This window comes from Hylobates moloch, unplaced genomic scaffold (assembly GCF_009828535.3).
Source record: "Hylobates moloch isolate HMO894 unplaced genomic scaffold, HMol_V3 SCAFFOLD_23, whole genome shotgun sequence".
Lineage (NCBI taxonomy): Eukaryota > Metazoa > Chordata > Mammalia > Primates > Hylobatidae > Hylobates > Hylobates moloch.
The window spans coordinates 31168387-31185524 of record NW_026652298.1 but is presented as its reverse complement, the minus strand read 5'-3'; the positions used below and the strand labels follow the sequence as shown (position 1 = coordinate 31185524).

At 48.3% G+C, this 17138-nt stretch overlaps 1 protein-coding gene across 9 annotated transcripts in view; it reads left to right on the top strand.

Annotated features, from left to right (window-relative positions):
- The window catches only part of CLEC16A (C-type lectin domain containing 16A), a 240436-nt gene that overhangs the window by 179730 nt on the left and 43568 nt on the right, over window positions 1–17138 (top strand). For 8 of the 9 annotated variants that reach the window (XM_058434075.1, XM_032145444.2, XM_058434074.1 and 5 more), the window contains 3 exons: window positions 711–862; window positions 3799–4003; window positions 6031–6198. In XM_058434075.1, coding sequence (XP_058290058.1) covers window positions 711–862; window positions 3799–4003; window positions 6031–6198 — 525 coding nt within the window. Of the gene's footprint in view, window positions 1–710; window positions 863–3798; window positions 4004–6030; window positions 6199–6717; window positions 7021–17138 lie in introns of those variants that run through there. The other variant, XM_058434079.1, reaches the window with a different exon arrangement.

The window sequence follows — 17138 nt, the reverse complement described above, 5'->3', positions numbered from 1 at the left end:
TTTATGTCATCTTCAGTTTCTTTCTTGGATTGCTGATTGTTTTGTTGTTGTTGTTTTGTTTTGTTTTGTTTTGTTTTGTTTTAGACGGAGTTTTGCTCTTACTGCCCAGGCTGGAGTGCAGAGGCGCCATCTTGGCTCACTGCAACCTCCACCTCCCAGGTTCAAGCAGTTCTCCTGCCTCCGCCTCCCAAGTAGCTGGGATTACAGGTGCCCACCACCACACCCAGCTAATCTTTTGTAGTTTTACTAGAGACGGGATTCCACCATGTTGGCCAGTCTGGTCTCGAACTCCTCACCTCAGGTGATCCACCTGCCTCGGCCTCCCGAAGTGCTGGGATTGCAGGCATGAGCCACGGCACCCAGCCAATGCTGGTTGTTTTTAAGCTACGGTTTGAGCACCTAACATGCAGGAAACACTGGACAGTTGCTTTCTGTACTTTATATGCTTTATATCAGTCCTAACTAGTAGCAGTTTGAAGGAGTGGGCATTATCTTTATTATCCAGATGAGGGATCTGAGGTCCAGAGAGGCAAAGAAACTTTCCCGGCATAGCTGTCAGAGAAGGGACTCAGACCTAGGTCTGTGTGACTCTAGGCCTGGGCTCTAACCAGTGAGCTCTGCTCCTGGTAGACTGAGAGTCAGCTTTGGTATCTCCATCACCCTGGGCTGCCAGACTGTGCCTCATTCTCTACTCACCTTCCTCCTCCCAGATAACAGCGACTTGATTGCGTGTACAGTGATCACCAAGGATGGCGGCATGGTCCAGCGATTCCTGGCTGTGGATATTTACCAGATGAGTTTGGTGGAGCCTGATGTGTCCAGGCTTGGCTGGGGAGTGGTCAAGTTTGCAGGCCTATTGCAGGTAAGATGGCCAGGAGCTCTGGAATCTCTTCTCAGTTGGCTACAAACACACAGACACACACGCACACCCCACACACAATTATCATCTTTATCATTAATTTCTAATATAGACAAGGTATATGTGAACAAATTGTCACCCAAAAAAAGCTAAAATATCACATACATGCACAGATAAGAGCAAAGTCCTCTTTGACCAAAACCCTCAATTCTTACACCTCCCCTCCACAAGAGATAATCTTCATTATCAGTGTGACCTTTCCAGATCTGTTTTTCTGACAAATGCATATATAAATGTAACTACATGTACTATTTTTTAAAATTATATACATACACTTGAGAGTGTGTGTGCATGTTTTTTGTGATATCACATTGAATATGTTCCAAACTTTGCTTTTTTCATTCAATATCAGTAGTATGTCTTGGAGAGCCAGCCACGTTAGCACACGCAGACCTCCTGGTATTCTTTTTCACTGCTGTGTGACTATAGCAAGGCACATTTAACCCGTGCCCTGTCGGCTATTTCCAGTTTTCTGCCTTTCCAGATGGTGCTGCCATGAACGGAATCACTCTTACTTCTTTATGCACTTGGGCAAGGTTTCCCTAGGCAGATACCAAGAAGCTGGGGTGTACTAATTTTAAGTGTTAGTAGACACTGCCAAATACCACTCTAAAATGATTGTTGCCACTGGCATTTTTGAGAATTCCCTTCCACTCAGTGTCACTCCAGCAGAGCTAGGCTCTAACTTGCCAAGTACCAAGCTGGGGCTTGGGTTTTGGGGTTTTTTTGTTTGTTTGTTTTTTGTTTTTAATGTTTGCCAATGTGGGCCGGGTGTGGTGGCTCGTGTCTGTAATCCCAGCATGGGAGGCCAAGGCAGGTGGATCACTTGAGGTCAGGAGTTCGAGACCAGCCTGGCCAACATGGTGGAACCCTGTCTCTACTAAAAATGCAAAAATTAGCCGGGCATGGTGGCAGGAGCCTGTAATCCCAGCTACCCAGGAGGCTGAGGCATGAGAATCACTTGAACCCAGGAGGCAGAGGTTGCAGTGAGCTGAGATTGTGCCACTGCACTCCAGCCTGGGCGGCAGAGTGAGACCCTGTCTAAAAAAAAAAAAAAAAAAAAAAAAGTTTGTCAACATGATAGATGACTAGTACCAGCTCTTTGAGTGAATAAAGCAAAGAATCAGAAGGGTTGAAAGCAGCCTCCCAGCTCGCCCCTCTGCCATACCCCTTGTCCCTGGATGTCCAGCCGACACTTCAGGCCTGAGCTTTGCCCTACTTCAAGGCAGTCCATTTCTTTGCCCGCCATCCCTGGTTTCTGGAAGGGCCTTGGTCAGGCCGCCCTACCTCTGCCTCGCCACAGCCTTACCTGCTGTCTGTGTCCTGCTCTCTGCGAGAACCACCCACATACCTGAAGCTGCTGTTATAGCCTCTTCCTCAACCTCCTCTTCTTCAGGATCTTCCTATTGTAAAAGTGTCTTTTACAAAGTGTGATGTGAGAAACAACTATAGAAGAATCTTTCACTTAAAAAAAACTCCATGTAAGACATTGTCCATTAAGTGACTTATGCTTATCTATCTAGGCTTTATCTAGGCTTATGATTAATTTCCGTTAGAATTTAGTGTCAGGCAAGTGTTTTCCTCCCCTAAAGAATTAATATGTGTCTTCCATCAGACAATGAAAGCCACATAAACCTTTTTTTTTGGCCGTCTTCCAGTGGGTGCTATTTGTCAGGTCTTTACTATACCACACTCCCTGCTTTAAATGCGAAATACCTCATCTGATCTTACTGCCACGCTTTGATGGGGGTGTTGTCTCCAAAGAGCCCATGCCAAATGTAATGCCTGAGAACCACAACCATCTTCCTCTGTGAGCCTTTTCCAACGTTGTCCCCACCTCCTTTAACATTTCTGACTTTTGTATTCATCCCCTCTCAGGCTTTTATATCAGATCACCTCAGACCTTCATGGGAGCAGATTCTCTATGCAGGGTCCGTTCTGAGGTTTTAGACTGGTTTGTCTTTATTATATTTTGCTACATGTTCATTTTTTCTCCACCTTCGAAACACAGCTTCCTTCAAACCTCTGCTCAATGACCTTCCCTATCCCTTTCTTTTTTTTTGAGACAGAGTCTCACTCTTGCCCAGGCTGGAGTGCAGTGATTCGATCTCGGCTCACTGCAACCTCTGCCTCCCGGGTTCAAGTGATTCTCTTGCCTTAGCCTCCTGAGTAGCTGGAACTACAAGCACACACCACCATGCTTGGCTAATTTTTGTGTTTTTAGTACAGACTGGGTTTCACCCTCTTGGCCAGGCTGGTCTCGAACTCCTGACCTCGTGATCCACCCACCTCAGCCTCCCAAAGTGCTGGAATTACAGGCGTGAGCCACCGTGCCCAGCCCCTGTCCCTTTCTCAGGATTAGCTTTTCCCTTTGGGGACCAGAAGTTTCTCAAAGACATACAAATGATTGCCAACGATGTCTCCTTCTTAGAAGAAATAAGGAAGAAATTGATGAGTAGATGAGCGACTATATCTAAGATCATGCCAGATGGTAATAGTAATTTTGGTTCATTATCTCTGGCTTCTCAGAAGTAAGAGTTTGCCTGTCGTGTTACCTGTGGCCCCTTGAAGAGGCTTGTAGGGGTACGCTGTTATTCATGAGCTGACCCAAGTCCTCATGGAAAACGGGCACCAGCCACCGCCACCAGCATCTGCTCCTTTGGGGTACTCTATGCCTCCTCCCACACTGTCTTCTCCTACTGGGCCTGGTCTGCCTTGTGCCCATCCATGACTCTGTTGGATTTGGCAGGCTGTCAATCTTAGATCAAAAGCAGAGTTGAATTTGGAGACCTCTTTCTAGATGCCTCATGATACCACAGCTCCTAGCCACCCTCCTCCAAACCCAACGAATGCCTTTTCCTTTGCTTCTCACTGTGCAGGACATGCAGGTGACTGGCGTGGAGGACGACAGCCGTGCCCTGAACATCACCATCCACAAGCCTGCGTCCAGCCCCCATTCCAAGCCCTTCCCCATCCTCCAGGCCACCTTCATCTTCTCAGACCACATCCGCTGCATCATCGCCAAGCAGCGCCTGGCCAAAGGCCGCATCCAGGCAAGGCGCATGAAGATGCAGAGAATAGCTGGTGAGTGGCTGGACCCTGGCAGGGCATCCTCTGAGCACTTGGCGGGGCAGGGCTGTTTGTAGTTCTCACGCTGACCTTGAGAACCCCTATAGCATAGAAGAAGACACCTATGATTCAGGAATTGTTTTATACGAATACGAAAAGGTCCCATTTCCTGGGTGTTTGGTTTCTGGTGAGTTTCTAAGGCTGCATGGAAGCGAAGAGGAGCCCTCCCTAGCAGGCAGGAGGCCAGCAATAAGTAGACGTCAGTGTGAGACCACTCTTCTCAGCCCTTCACACTGAAATTCTCAAGCATATGTTAACAAAGTGCTTTGACATTACTCTACCACCTCCGATCCTTAAAACAACTCTGGAGTTCTGTAGGGCCTGCTCTGCCCATTTTACGGAGAAGGAAACTGAGGCTCAGGGACTTGCCCAAAGTCACACAGGCAGAACCCACAGGCAGAACTTCCTACTCTAAACTTACCCCTTCCTCCTTCCCCTTCCCAGTTCTTATAAGAGGCAGACCTGCTTGGTGAAAGGCTGGAACCCTTGGAAGGAAGTCATTTTACATTTCACGGGGATTGCGGTGAATTTCTGAGGAAGCCCAACACTGCCCAGTGTTAGGAAGGCCAAGATTTCTTAGAAGGAAAGTCACAGAAATGAGGGAGATGCGTTCATTGGGCAGAAAGGCAAGGCCTTCTCCTCGGCGTGGGGGCAAGGCATGCTGTCAACTCCTAAAATTACAGTCTTTCTCAAGATACCCAATGCCATTCAGTTCAGGCACCAGTGGTCATCCTGGTGGCTGCTGAGCGGATTTTAAGCCTACCTGGGGATGTGGGGGTGCTTTCTCAAGGGATAACTTTAAAATAAGCCGTTGACCAGGCACGGTGGTTCATGTCTGTAATCTCAGCACTTTGGGAGGCCAAGGCGGGACTCATTTGTGCCCAGGAATTCGAGACCAGCCCGGGAAACATGGCAAGACCCTGTCTCTACAAGAAAAATACAAAAATGAGCCAGACGTGGTGGCATACGCCTGTAGTCCCAGCTATTTGGGAGGCTGAGGCGGGAGGATCACTTGAGCCTAGGAGGTAGAGGTTACAGTGAGCCATGACTGCACCACTCCACTCCATCTTAGTAGACAGAGTGAGATCCTGTCTCAAAATAAACCCTCCGAGGGCCAGTTTCTGGGCGTTACCGATGCGATGATTTACTGTGCTGATTTGTACAGGCCCGCGTCCCACGTTGTCGTCCCCATCTCATTTCTCACTTAGCTGAAACTTGGCCTACAAAATCATTACTGAAGCATTTTGTAATGTGCAAAGTGACTTAAATCATTCAGCCCTTTCTTTTAAGATTTATTTTCAGAGAGTTTTCTTTTTCTTCATGTAAAGCAATTTCTCACAGCTGGCGTGAAGGCCAAATACTTCATTTGAAAATTGAGAATTATGCCGTAAAGTGGCTATTAGAACTAACGCCTTGAGTATTTCTTAAATTGATTTTAAAAAGCCCCTCCAAATGGATATATTGGGAGATTTATTTATGGAAGGGGGGATAGTGGCTGAGACAGATAAACACCCACTCATAGTTACACATGTACATATACATGCATATTTTCACATGTTCCTCCACATGTACAGATATACATACACACATATATATGTGAACTCCTCCCTGGGCAGACTCAGCCCCACTCGCTTGGGGTCTGAAACAGCCTTTGTCAGGGTCCTTTACACGTGGAAGCTGAGAATCCAAAGTGGAAATTGACCCAGCATCCATTCCACTCGAGGAGCCCGGGCTCAAACCCCTTTCTCCTTGGTCTCAACCTTGGCCCAAAGCCCTCACTTGGCATCTGCTTGTGACTTGAGCCTCAGTGGGATCTTTGATGTTCCACTGGTCTCTCCAGCTCAAGGCTGCCTGCCCCCACTTGGCATCTCCCAAGTGATGTGCCTGGCAGGGCCATAGCCACTACAGTATACCCCGCAAATTCTCACCACCACCCTCTATCCCACATTCTCAGAGTGAACCATGCTATTGTTTGACCATAGCCCTCCTGGACCTCCCAATCCAGCCCACCACTGAAGTCCTGGGGTTTGGACTCGGCTCCTCCACCTCCACTCAGCACCTGCCTTTCCGCTTCTACGACCAGGGGCGCCGGGGTAGCAGTGACCCCACAGTGCAGCGCTCCGTGTTTGCATCGGTGGACAAGGTGCCAGGTGAGCCAGCCCCCTGCCCCGCGCCGCAGCTCGTTCATCATGGTGGGCGTTCAAGGTCTTTCTCTCTGTGGAGCCTGTGTGAGCTGCCCTTCCTCTCTCAGAAGTCCTATCGGCTGGCAGCACCAGCTTCTTAGAATTTCTCAAAGCACAGCGCAAGATTAAACACAGCCCCCAAAATAAATTTTGGCTTTCCCTTTAGTGTTTGGTTTGGTTTTCCAGAGATTTGTTGGGTATGTGGAAGAACTTCTCAGAATTGACTGAGAATTTTCTTGGAAATTTCTTGGAAACATTTAAATGATTAGTGATGAAGTTGTGGGAGAATAATTTCCTTCTCCAAGTAAGATGACTAGAAAGAGAGAGTGTGTTTGGTTCCGGTTACAATCCCCTGAAGAAGTGAGACTTCACAAGAAGGCCCTGCTGCCCACAGGTCAGCTGTCCACTCCTTCCATATGAGGGCATCTCCTCCCACTTTTGCCACAGCTCATCTCTAACCCTCCTCCTCCGCTCCTCCCAAAACAGAAACTTGCATGGAAAGTTCATTGCTGATTTGTCAGAGTGGAAAGGACCACTTCTCCAGAAGACCGAGTTCTCCCCTTCCTGTTCTGACATGTCTGCTTTAAGTAAATCCGTATGCACCCCGATCCCTCGAAAGAGAGCCTTTCTTTTGATTGCAAAAGTTTAGAGCGCTGGCCAAGCTCTCCCTCACAACTTAACCCCTCCCCATATAGGGCTTCAAACTTAAGTTGCAAGTGTTGTGAAATGTTTTCAAGAGCAGTTATTGATTTAAGAACAAAACGCAGCCATATGAACCTGCTCAAAACCCAAGTCCTGGTTCCCCCACGTGATTTATTTTAGTTTCATTGTTTGATTTGATGAATTCATTATTTATATGTATATACTGTAGGCATATGATTTTTTAAAATCCAGACAGGAGATGATCAAATGAAAAATAAGTCTACTTTGCTTCAGAAGTAACTATTGTTAACAGTTTCTTGCCTGTCTTTCCAGAAATATTTCTTTGTATATCATGTGTATGTTTGTTTTTTACACATAGGGTATACCGTATGTCTGATGCTGCACTTTGCTGCTTCTTCCTTAATAGAAAGTGTCACACATTAACATGTATAAATCAACCTAATTCTCCTTAACTGTTATATGGTATTTTGTCATATGGATGGGCAAAAAAATCTTTTTTGCTGTTTCATATTTGGGTCATTTCCAGTGTTTTGCTCTTACAGTGTCACAGTGAGCATCCTTAGGGTGTCTTTATGCAGTTTTGCAAATCTCCCGTGTCTGTGTGATAAATGCCTAGCTGTGAATTTGCCAAAGGGGAAGGTTTTTAATCTTGATATACGTAGTCCCAACATGAACTCTAGAAAACAGTACACCAATTCACTCTGCCACCCGCAGCTTGTGATTGGTTTCTTTCTTAAAACCAGTCTTAGGGCTGGGCATGGTGGCTCATGCCAGTAATCCTAGCACTTTGGGAGGCTAAGACAGGCGGATTGCTTGAGCCCAGGAGTTTGAAACCAGCCTGGGCAACACAGTGAGACATTGTCTCTAGTGTAAGTAAAAAATTAGCTGGGCATGGTGGTGCGCACCTGTGGTCTCAGCTACCCTCAAGAGGCTGAGGTGGGAGGGTCACTTGAGCCCAGGAGGTTGACGCTGCAGTGAGCTATGATTGTACCACTGCACTCCAGCCTGGGCAACAGAGTGAGACCCTGTCTCAAAAAGAAAAGAAAAAAAGTAATCTTAGGCTGAGAGACTGATTGTGGCACCACCTGTTTTCAGTGATGAAATGTGAGATGATTCTGCCTGTTTCAGGGTCTGGAGGATTTTTTGCTTAAAAAATTCTGCAGGTTGCTTCGTGTTCTGTAGCCATGATTGCTAAGTAAATATAAAGTGTGACTGAGTCTAAGTTAACTAAGTACAAATTGACCTGGTAAGAAATGACTTCTTTAGGGTCATTGAGGCGTCTTTCAGTTTCGGAACTTACTGGTTAAGGAGAAAAGCCCAGGCCTTATTTCCGCTCCGATCCCTTTTGGAACAAGGTAGAATGTAAGTAAATAAATAGAGCCAAGCGGCTCATTCTTCAGCATCTACATGATCATTTCTCTGTTTGCAGAATGCTTTAGGATGACTTATTGCTTACCTCTTCTACCCTGCCTGGCGTTCCAGCGGTGGGTGAGAACATGAAATGCTAGGAGTGTGGCCCGGCTCCAGAACCTGGGCCTGCCTGGCAGGGTGGTTGGCACAGCTGGGATGCCCCATGTCCTGTTGCTGGTCCCAGGGTCAGCAAGTCTGAGGCTGTGCCAACTGGGACAACAGCAAGTCAGAGGTGGCTGCTGAAGGCGGCATCCACCCCTTGGCTGTGTCTCCCCTGACTGCCCCTGGAAGTGCCACTCAGCTATGAGGAGTGAGATGGAGACATTCTTATTTATCACACCACCCCCGCAAAGAGGGAGGCCTCGCTGCCCTCCCACCTTGGCTTGGCACCAGAGCTGTGTCCTGAAGAGCAAGTTGAAATCCCTGAGCCTTGGCATGGTGGGAGCATAGGCTGCCCCCACCCCCATCTCAGTAGTCAGGGTCCCCCACAGCAGCAGCCACTCAGCACTTTGGAATCATTCTTAAAACTTTTCACCCTCTCCCACACCCACCAGCCTGCTTGGCCTCCAGAAAATACTGAGATCTGAGATCTCCTCTCCCAGATCTCCTAAGATTGCAAAAGAAGCCTTCCCAGGATCCCCAGCTTCCATTCAGCCAATGGGATCCTTCTAGTACTTAAATCAGATTACGTCATACCCCTGCCTCCAGCTTTTTGGTAGTTTCCTGTTGCACTTAGAACAAAATCCACATCTCTCCTGCTGATCTTGAGTGGTGGCTGTGAGATCCGGCCCCAACTGGCCTGTCAGATGAAGTTCCCCCAACCCCAAGCTCACTCTAGCCGCAACCCCAGCCTTGCCAGCCCCTGCTGCTACTCTAAGCCAGCTTTTCTTTTAGCCTCAGCACCCACGTGTTTGTTTATGCGCTTAAAAAGTATTACGGAACTTAAAGAGCTTTCATTTAGATAGATTATAGATATTCATGACATTAGAAATTAAAACTAAGAAATGCTTTTAATATATACTTATTGAATAAACCCATTGCATATATGCATAACTAACATAGTTTTCTATGAACAAAAACTCTGTTTTCCAAAACATACAAAAAAATTGATCGTGCACATTTCTGCAAGTCTCTTTAATGCCTGGCTTAATAGAAGACATCTGGATTCTCCTCTTTGCTTCTGTTTTCTGTCTGTTGTGATAGCATGCATTCTGTGGCCTCTGGAAAACTCCTCAGTATACCCCTGGGAAAATGAACATAAAAGAAAAATGTCTTACTATTTTTATGAAAACAAGGATTTCCAGACCACACTTTAAGACCCACTGCTGTAAATCAGTGCGGCCTTCCCTGCCTCAGTGCCTTGCACTAGATGTCTGTACCCAGATGGTGGTGTAGCTGCCTCCTGCTAATGGCTCAAGCTTAGTCTGTGTGCCGCCTCTTCAGTGGCCTTTTCACATCAGCTCCTGGCCAGGGTTGCTCCCTCCCTCCACTGCATTGGCCTGGTTCTTTTTTTTTTTTTTTTCTTTGAGATGGAGTCTCGCTCTGTCGCCCAGGCTGGGGTGCAGTGGCGCAGTCTTGGCTCACTGCAAGCTCCGCCTCCCAGGTTCACACCATTCTCCTGCCTCAGCCTCCCGGGTAGCTGGTACTACAGGCGCCTGCTACCACGCTCGGTTAATTTTTTTGTATTTTTAGTAGAGACAAGGTTTCACCGTGTTAGCCAGGATGGTCTCGATCTCCTGACGTTGTGATCCGCCTGTCTCGGCCTCCCAAAGTGCTGGGATTACAGGCGTGAGCCACCGCGCCCAGCCTGGCCTGGTTCCGTTTATCCACAGCACTGACGTTCCTTACCTGGCTGATGCCTTTGTGTGCCTGGTCATAGTCTTTCTCCCCTGCAGAGACGGTTGCCTGCGTGGGAACCTTCTGTGCTGTTCACCCGGTATCTCAGCGCCTCGCTCTGTGCCCCTACTCAGTATTGTTGAGTGAAGAATGAGCCTGCATTTGTTATCTGCTCAGCCTTGGAACAGAGCCCATCAAAGGCCTTCTCCCTTCTCTGAACATGGGAAGACAAGGAAAGTCCCTCTGGGGCCCTAGATACTTGGTGGTTTAGTCCATGGCACTTTGACAAGGGAACACAAAGGAACTGAGAACCCAGAAGACCTTAAGCAGCATCCCTCAGCTGAATTTCTGTCACCAAGCGAGCAAGATGTGTGTCCAAGGACCATGTACCCAGGTGACAGATTTAGGTTGGTTGCATATCAACTGAATTTCACCACCCTCCTACTGAGAGTTTTACAGAAGCCACAGAGTAGTGACAGAGGGGGAGCTGGGCAGTGGAGGGAGATTTGGTCATCAGAAACCTGGCCCGGGTTGGCCTCTGATACTGTGACATCTCACCACTGCCATCAAGGGCCTGTGGGTGCTGGGGCGTGACCATTTCCCACCCTCCACGATGGTGCCCCTCCCCATAGGCCGCACAGCGCATGGAGCCCTTGCTTCTGCCTGGGTAATAATTCACAAGGAAGAAAACAACTCTGGCTGCATGCCTCGGGGTGGCTGCCAGACAAGGGTGTTTTATTAGGACACATCTTCCGATTTTATCTGCGGGCCCAGGTAATTGTCATAGAGCAGTTTGTCTCCCCTTTAGAAGCTATAAACGATTATATTTGATGAAAATATGCCTTTCATTTCCTTGGAGGAGATATTAAAGTAGTGTATAAATCAGGGCTAATAGGTGACTAGCCACTTTGACATATTTTTCTTCTTCCATTTGGCTTAGAAAAAAAAATCACAAGTTCTATTTATTGGCTGGTTTTATGTTGATGGCTGTCACCCTCACAGAATGTTCAGCTTCACGAGGGATTGTGCGTGCGCCTGGCCAAGGAGGGGGGTCAGTGGCGGCCAGTATGTGGAGGTGGGCAGGTATGGCCAGGCCTAGACTCTAGCCTGAGCTCTCAGTGGCTTTGAGGTGCCATGTTGCTGTGTTTAGTGCCTCATGGACCTGGCCCATGGTGACGGCTGCTTCTAGAGATAGAATCTGTCATGATGGGCAGGGTGTCCAAAACTTGCCTGCGAGGCCACCCTTTCCATAAACTCCAAGTGGACCAGGAGACCCCAGAGCGGAAGCTGTTCCCCAAAAATGACCCAGAATGTCAGCGGCTATGGCCTCCCAGAACAGCCTTGCTCCTCACTCTGGGTTCCTACTGGCCCAGAGGCTGCTTCAGGAGGCCGGAGGGGACCGGAGCTGCTTACAGGTGTTACCCTGGTGGGTTGGCGGGTGTGGGAAGGGCTGGCAGAGCACACAGCTCAGAGGAGCAGCCAGGCAGGTTGACATCTCCTGGCCCTTGCAGATGAGGGCTTAGTGACATGACAAAAAAGTGACCTGTTCCCACCTGGTTTACCATCAGCCGCTCCCCACTAGCCTGTTAACTCTGGGACAGGGACTTCTCTGCCTCTTCCACTGCTCTCTCCTTAAAACCCACCAGCCTCTCCTGTCACCAGCCCCTCTCTGTGGCCCATGGTCCCTTGCAGTCTGGCCCCTGCCCTCTTCTGGGATCAGCTTCCAGCCCTCTCTCCCCTCGGCTCTCTGCAGATGACACAATCCAGCCCTTCAGCCGCACTGGCTGGCTGTCTGTGCCTCGCCAGGACCAAGTGCGTCCCATTTCAGGGCCTCTGTTTTTGTGCTTCCCTCCGCCTGGAGCCCTCTGCATGGCTGGTTCCTTCTCAGCACTCAGGGCTCTGCTCCGATACCTCAAAAAGGGGCCTTCCCTGAATGCCCAGGTCACCCTAGTTCTCTGCACGGCAGCTTGTTTTTAATTGAGGTGAAATTTAACACAACATAAAACTAACCACTTGAAAGTTAACAATTCAGTGGCATTTAGTACCTTCACAATATTGTGCCGTCATCCCCTTCTCTAGTTCCAAAATATTTCCATCCCCTCAAAAGAAAACTCCATAGCCATTAAGTAGTCATCCCCCATGCCCCCCTCTCTCCAGCCCCTGGCATCCACTAATCTGCTTTCTGTCTCTATAGATTTACCTAGTCTGGGTATTTCATATCAATCATACAATGCATGGCCTTTCATGCCTGGCTTCTTTCAGTTTGCATCATGTTTTCAAGGTGCATCTATCCTTCTTTTAGCTGAATAATATGCATTATATGGATAGACGTTGTTTTGCTTCCACCTTCATCCATCACTGCACATTTGGGCTGTGTCTGCCTTTTGGCTATTGTGAATGGGCTGCTGTGAACATTCATGCACAAGCTTTTGTTTGAACGCCTGTTTTGTTTTCAGTTATTTCCAGTATATACCTAGGAGTAGAAAGTAGGTCGTATGACAATCTAACTTTCTGAGGAATTGCCAGACCGTTTTCCCATGGTCTTCATAGTCCTTAGCTTTAGCTGAAATTGCCTCTTGTATTCCTTGTTCTCTGACACTATCCTGCACTAGAATGGGAGGCACTTGGCCAGAGGGTGGGTGCAGGGTTGTGGAGGACCTCATTTGTCTTGTCCTTGACAGTGCTGATTGATGCCTATGAAGTAGTTGCTCAGTGAATACCGATGTGTGGGCGGGTGGATGGATTGGTGGATGGGAGGCTGGGGGACAGAGGATGGGGCTGGAGGAATTGTTCAGTCTTATTTTCCCAACAGACTATAAACCCCTAAGGCTAGGGCATTTCTGTCTTACTCAGGTCTGGTACCCAGTGCCAGTTGGTGGTGGTTTGGGTGTGAGCTGGCAAGTTGGACTTCATCCCTTAAGGGCTAAGCTGGGCTTTATTCACTTCCTGTCCCAGCTTCCTACTGGGTTTGGGACTCCAGCTGTCTTGTGATAGATATTTAACTCCCCTGTATCACCTGAGATCAGGAGTTCGAGACCAGCCTGGCAAACATGGCGAAACCTCGTCTCTACTAAAAGCACAAAAATTAGCCCAGTTTGGTGGCGGGCACCTGTAGTCCCAGCTACTCGGGAGGCTGAGGCAGGAGAATCACTTGAACCCGGGAGGTGGAGGTTGCAGTGAGCTGAGATCTTGCCATTGCACTCTAGCCTGGATGACAGAGTGAGACTCTGTCTCAAAAAAAAAAAAAAAAACATTTAACTCTCCTGAGTATCTGGGCCATGCCTTGCTTTTCACCAGTGTTGTCTTTATCAAAGGCGCCTAAACCGGCAGGGTCAGTCACGTGACCCAGAGCACTTAATAGTTCCCTGGAAAAACCTCGCGGGTTCCAGAGGCAGCCCTTGGTAGCTGAGTAACTTAGAAAGAATGCAGAGATGACAGTGTGCTATGAGCCAACTGAGCTGACCGCAAAGCCTCCGACCGCCATCCAAAAAGGCAAAAAGAAAATCGATGTTTCATTCATAGACATCAGTTCAGACCTCCCCTGAGGATAATGTCCTAGGTGCTAATGTCATCTCATGGTGGCATTTTCCGGGAACTAATTTTTTAGTTCTATTGTTTTTCTTGTTTGTGATTATCAAACTGGAGCCAGTTCTCTCCTTGCAGCTCCCCAAGGCAAAAAATACCCTTTCTGGAGTCACACAGGAAGAAGGACCTGGGGCTTCCTCCAGCTTCTCCAGCCCGGTCTTAACCCTTTCCCAGCCTTCAGCTCACTGCCTAGAGACTCGGGCCAGCAGGTTAGTGAGTCGGGTCTGTGAGTTATGGAAACTTGAGGCCTTTTTTAAAGCAAAATTTATTGAGCTGCTAAGCACTTTATGCATCATTCTTATTTGAGCTTCCCAACGGCCCTCGGAAGGAAGATGTTACCATTTTCCCTTTCTGCAGGTCAGAAAGTGGCCTACCCAAGGTCACACCAGATACCCTCCCTCCAGCGTCAGACCCTGAGTCCCACCACCATGCTGAACCAACTTTTAATTCATAGCTGATGTGAATTCCCCTTTTCTGATTTTTTTTTTTTTTAATAAGCACCTAACAGCAGCCACCTAAGGCCTCACTGATACCAGGCAAAACTACGTTGTCGGCTCCAACTCTAAGCATGTTTTAGACAGAAAAATTCGTATCTATTTCTGGAAGTGTGAGCTATAATTTGGAAGAATTAACCATGTCGGGCACTTTATATGCATGAATTCTATCCTCCCGACCACCCTGGAAGCTGGTATCACTTGCTCTGCCTCACAGATAGGAAGCTGAGGCTCAAAGCAAGACTGCAGAGCTCACATGAGACAGGCTGAGATCCGTACCTCCCCTTCCTGCCTCTGAATCCCATTTGCTTCAAAGCTGGCATTGATGCAGGTTGAATATTCCTTATTCAAGATGTTTGGGACCATGAGTGTTTTGAATTTTGGATTTGGGGATATTTTGGAATATTTGCATTATACTTACTGGTTCAGCTTCACTAATCTAAAAATCTGAAATCTGAAATGCTCCAATGGGCGTTTCCTTTGAGTGTCGTGTCGACACTCAAAAAGTTTTGGATTTTGGATTTTCAGATTTGGATTGCCCAACCTGCAATGACTGAGCTACTTCACATGGCAGCTCCGCCTGTCTCAGAATGTCAGAGATCAGTAGGATAGGCCCTCCTTAGAGAGGGGCCTCAAGGGATGCCCCTGGTCTAGACAGAATGTTCCCCACTCCCCTCTTCCGTCATCCACCCTGGCATAGGCCCACATCCTCGTGCCCCAAGACCCACTTCCAGTGTATCAAGGCCAAACCTGCAAAGCAGCAATCCAGAAAGATACTCTGTCCTGAGACCACCACTTCCAAACCAGGCTAGCGGTGCAGGGCTCGTTCCTGCACAGGTTTGTCCCTGGTATGCATGAACAAAAAGCAGAAAGATGACTTCAAAATCCTGCCTGAACAAAAGCAGCAGGATTTGAGCCCCTTTCAAAGCTTTCTGGCAATTGCCTCTAAGAGATCAGCCTTCAAGTGGTGGGGCAGGGGTGTGGGGAACAGATCCTACCCAAAAATCAGCCCTGAGCTGAGTCCAAGGGGTCACCTGTTTGCCAAGCCTCTTTTCAGGGCTCCAGAGCAGCTGTGGAGATAGAGAGCCTCAGGGAATCTGGAGCTAGGCTCACGCAGCCCGAGAAGGAACCACGTTCTCAGATCCAGGCCTGCAAGGTTTCCCCACTCACAACATGCCCCTCAAAGACACTTTCCCAGTAGACACAGTAGCACTTGCCATGGGGAGCCCTCTCTTGGTAAATATGGACATAGTAGGCAGGGCCAGCCATCTTGCCCAGATGCTTTTCTGGGAGGTGGAGGGAGGGGAAGAAGAGAGTTCCAAAGAACTGAGTGTTGCTTCACTCTTCGGGGTCATTACATAGCTCAGACTGCCAAAGCGATTGTATGCCCGGGAGCCTTCTGGTCATAAGAGTGTGTCAGATGGCGGGGAACACTCCCTGGTTGCTAATAGAGAAGACCATGCAGTAGGTGGGGGGAAAGAACAAACCCCATATGCAATCTGCCATTTGACCTGGGCTACGCCTTAGAATGTTCTGTAGGCGCGGGTGGGCCCACAGCAGGGCAGCCTTGCCGGCAGCACAGCACAGGCCAGTGTCAGTGGCAGAGCAGGTGGCTTGGCCGCACACCCTGTGTGCCCACCAGCACGGCCCTGGCCCCACACGTAGGACAGAGCTCTCCAGCCTCATCCTCCAGCCTCCTAGTCAAGCACATTTAGTGCATAACAGTCAGAAAAGACTGGAAAACACCAAGAAAAGATCGAACTTACCAAATCTTGCCACCCCAGGGTGTGCATGATCAATTCCAGCCTCCTTTTTTTCACTGTTTTTCCTGTTCATTCACAGTGGGGTTTCTTTTCCCAGAAGTAGAGTATTTGCCCAGGTGAGAAGCAACAGAATGAAGGCACCCAGCACAAGCCAAAGAGTGTGGGCCCAAGTCCCAGCCTTCCACCTCCACGGGAAACTTGTTAGGTGGCCTTGACCCATTTAGTTCACCTTGTTGGATCTCAGTTTATTCATATAAGAAACATGGGTGATGCTCAACAATGTGAGTGGACTTAACAACTGACCTGTACTCTTCCTAATGGCTCAGATGGTAGATTGTGTTATGTGTACCACAACCGTAAAACAAAAAAATGGGATGGAAGTGTCACCTCATTAGGCTCTTGGGACATAAAATGAGTTCATTCACCTAAGTGCCCAGAACAATGCTTAACACGTATGAAACATGCAGCAAAGGTTAGCTGCTCTTGCCATTTTGTTGTTGTTGTTGTTGTTGTTGTTATTGTTGTTGTTAGTTAAGGGCTGAGCCTTGGGACCCCAGAAAATAGCTTCCTTTTCTACACATTAATCAGTTAGCATGAACAAAATTACGAATGCAGTAGCCCTTCTGCTGTCAATAACAAAGACATGCTGCAGTGGCACAGAGTTGCTCTTTCACAAAGACTTTCCCTAGGTGTTGATAAAACACCAGGGTGTAATAGAGCAGGTAGAATTTTCCTCCTCACACAGAAGAGGTCCTGTAATCTGCCTGAGGCCCCACAGCTCTCAGAGGCTTAGACAGGGCTGGAGAAGAGCACAAATTGGGCCTCCAGCCCAGCACACATCATGTCCCCTTAGGTGCTGACTGCCATCATTGGCACTGCGCCCACCTAAGCCAGGCAGTCCCCATGGAGCCTCACAACAGCTGTGGGAAGCTAGTGTCATTCCTCAGTGCCCAGTGTCACCCAGCTCACAAGTGGCCAGCCAGGGCTCCCTGCTTTCCACTCCATGAACCGCCATGGCCTCCGTTCCGAAGTATATTCAGAGGCGGAACACCTGGAAGTCAGGTGTGCTTTGGGAACCCCACATACTCTTGCTGTATTCTACTCCATCGTGTGAACCAAGAGCACAGAAGTCATCAGAGAGCATGACTTGCATCTG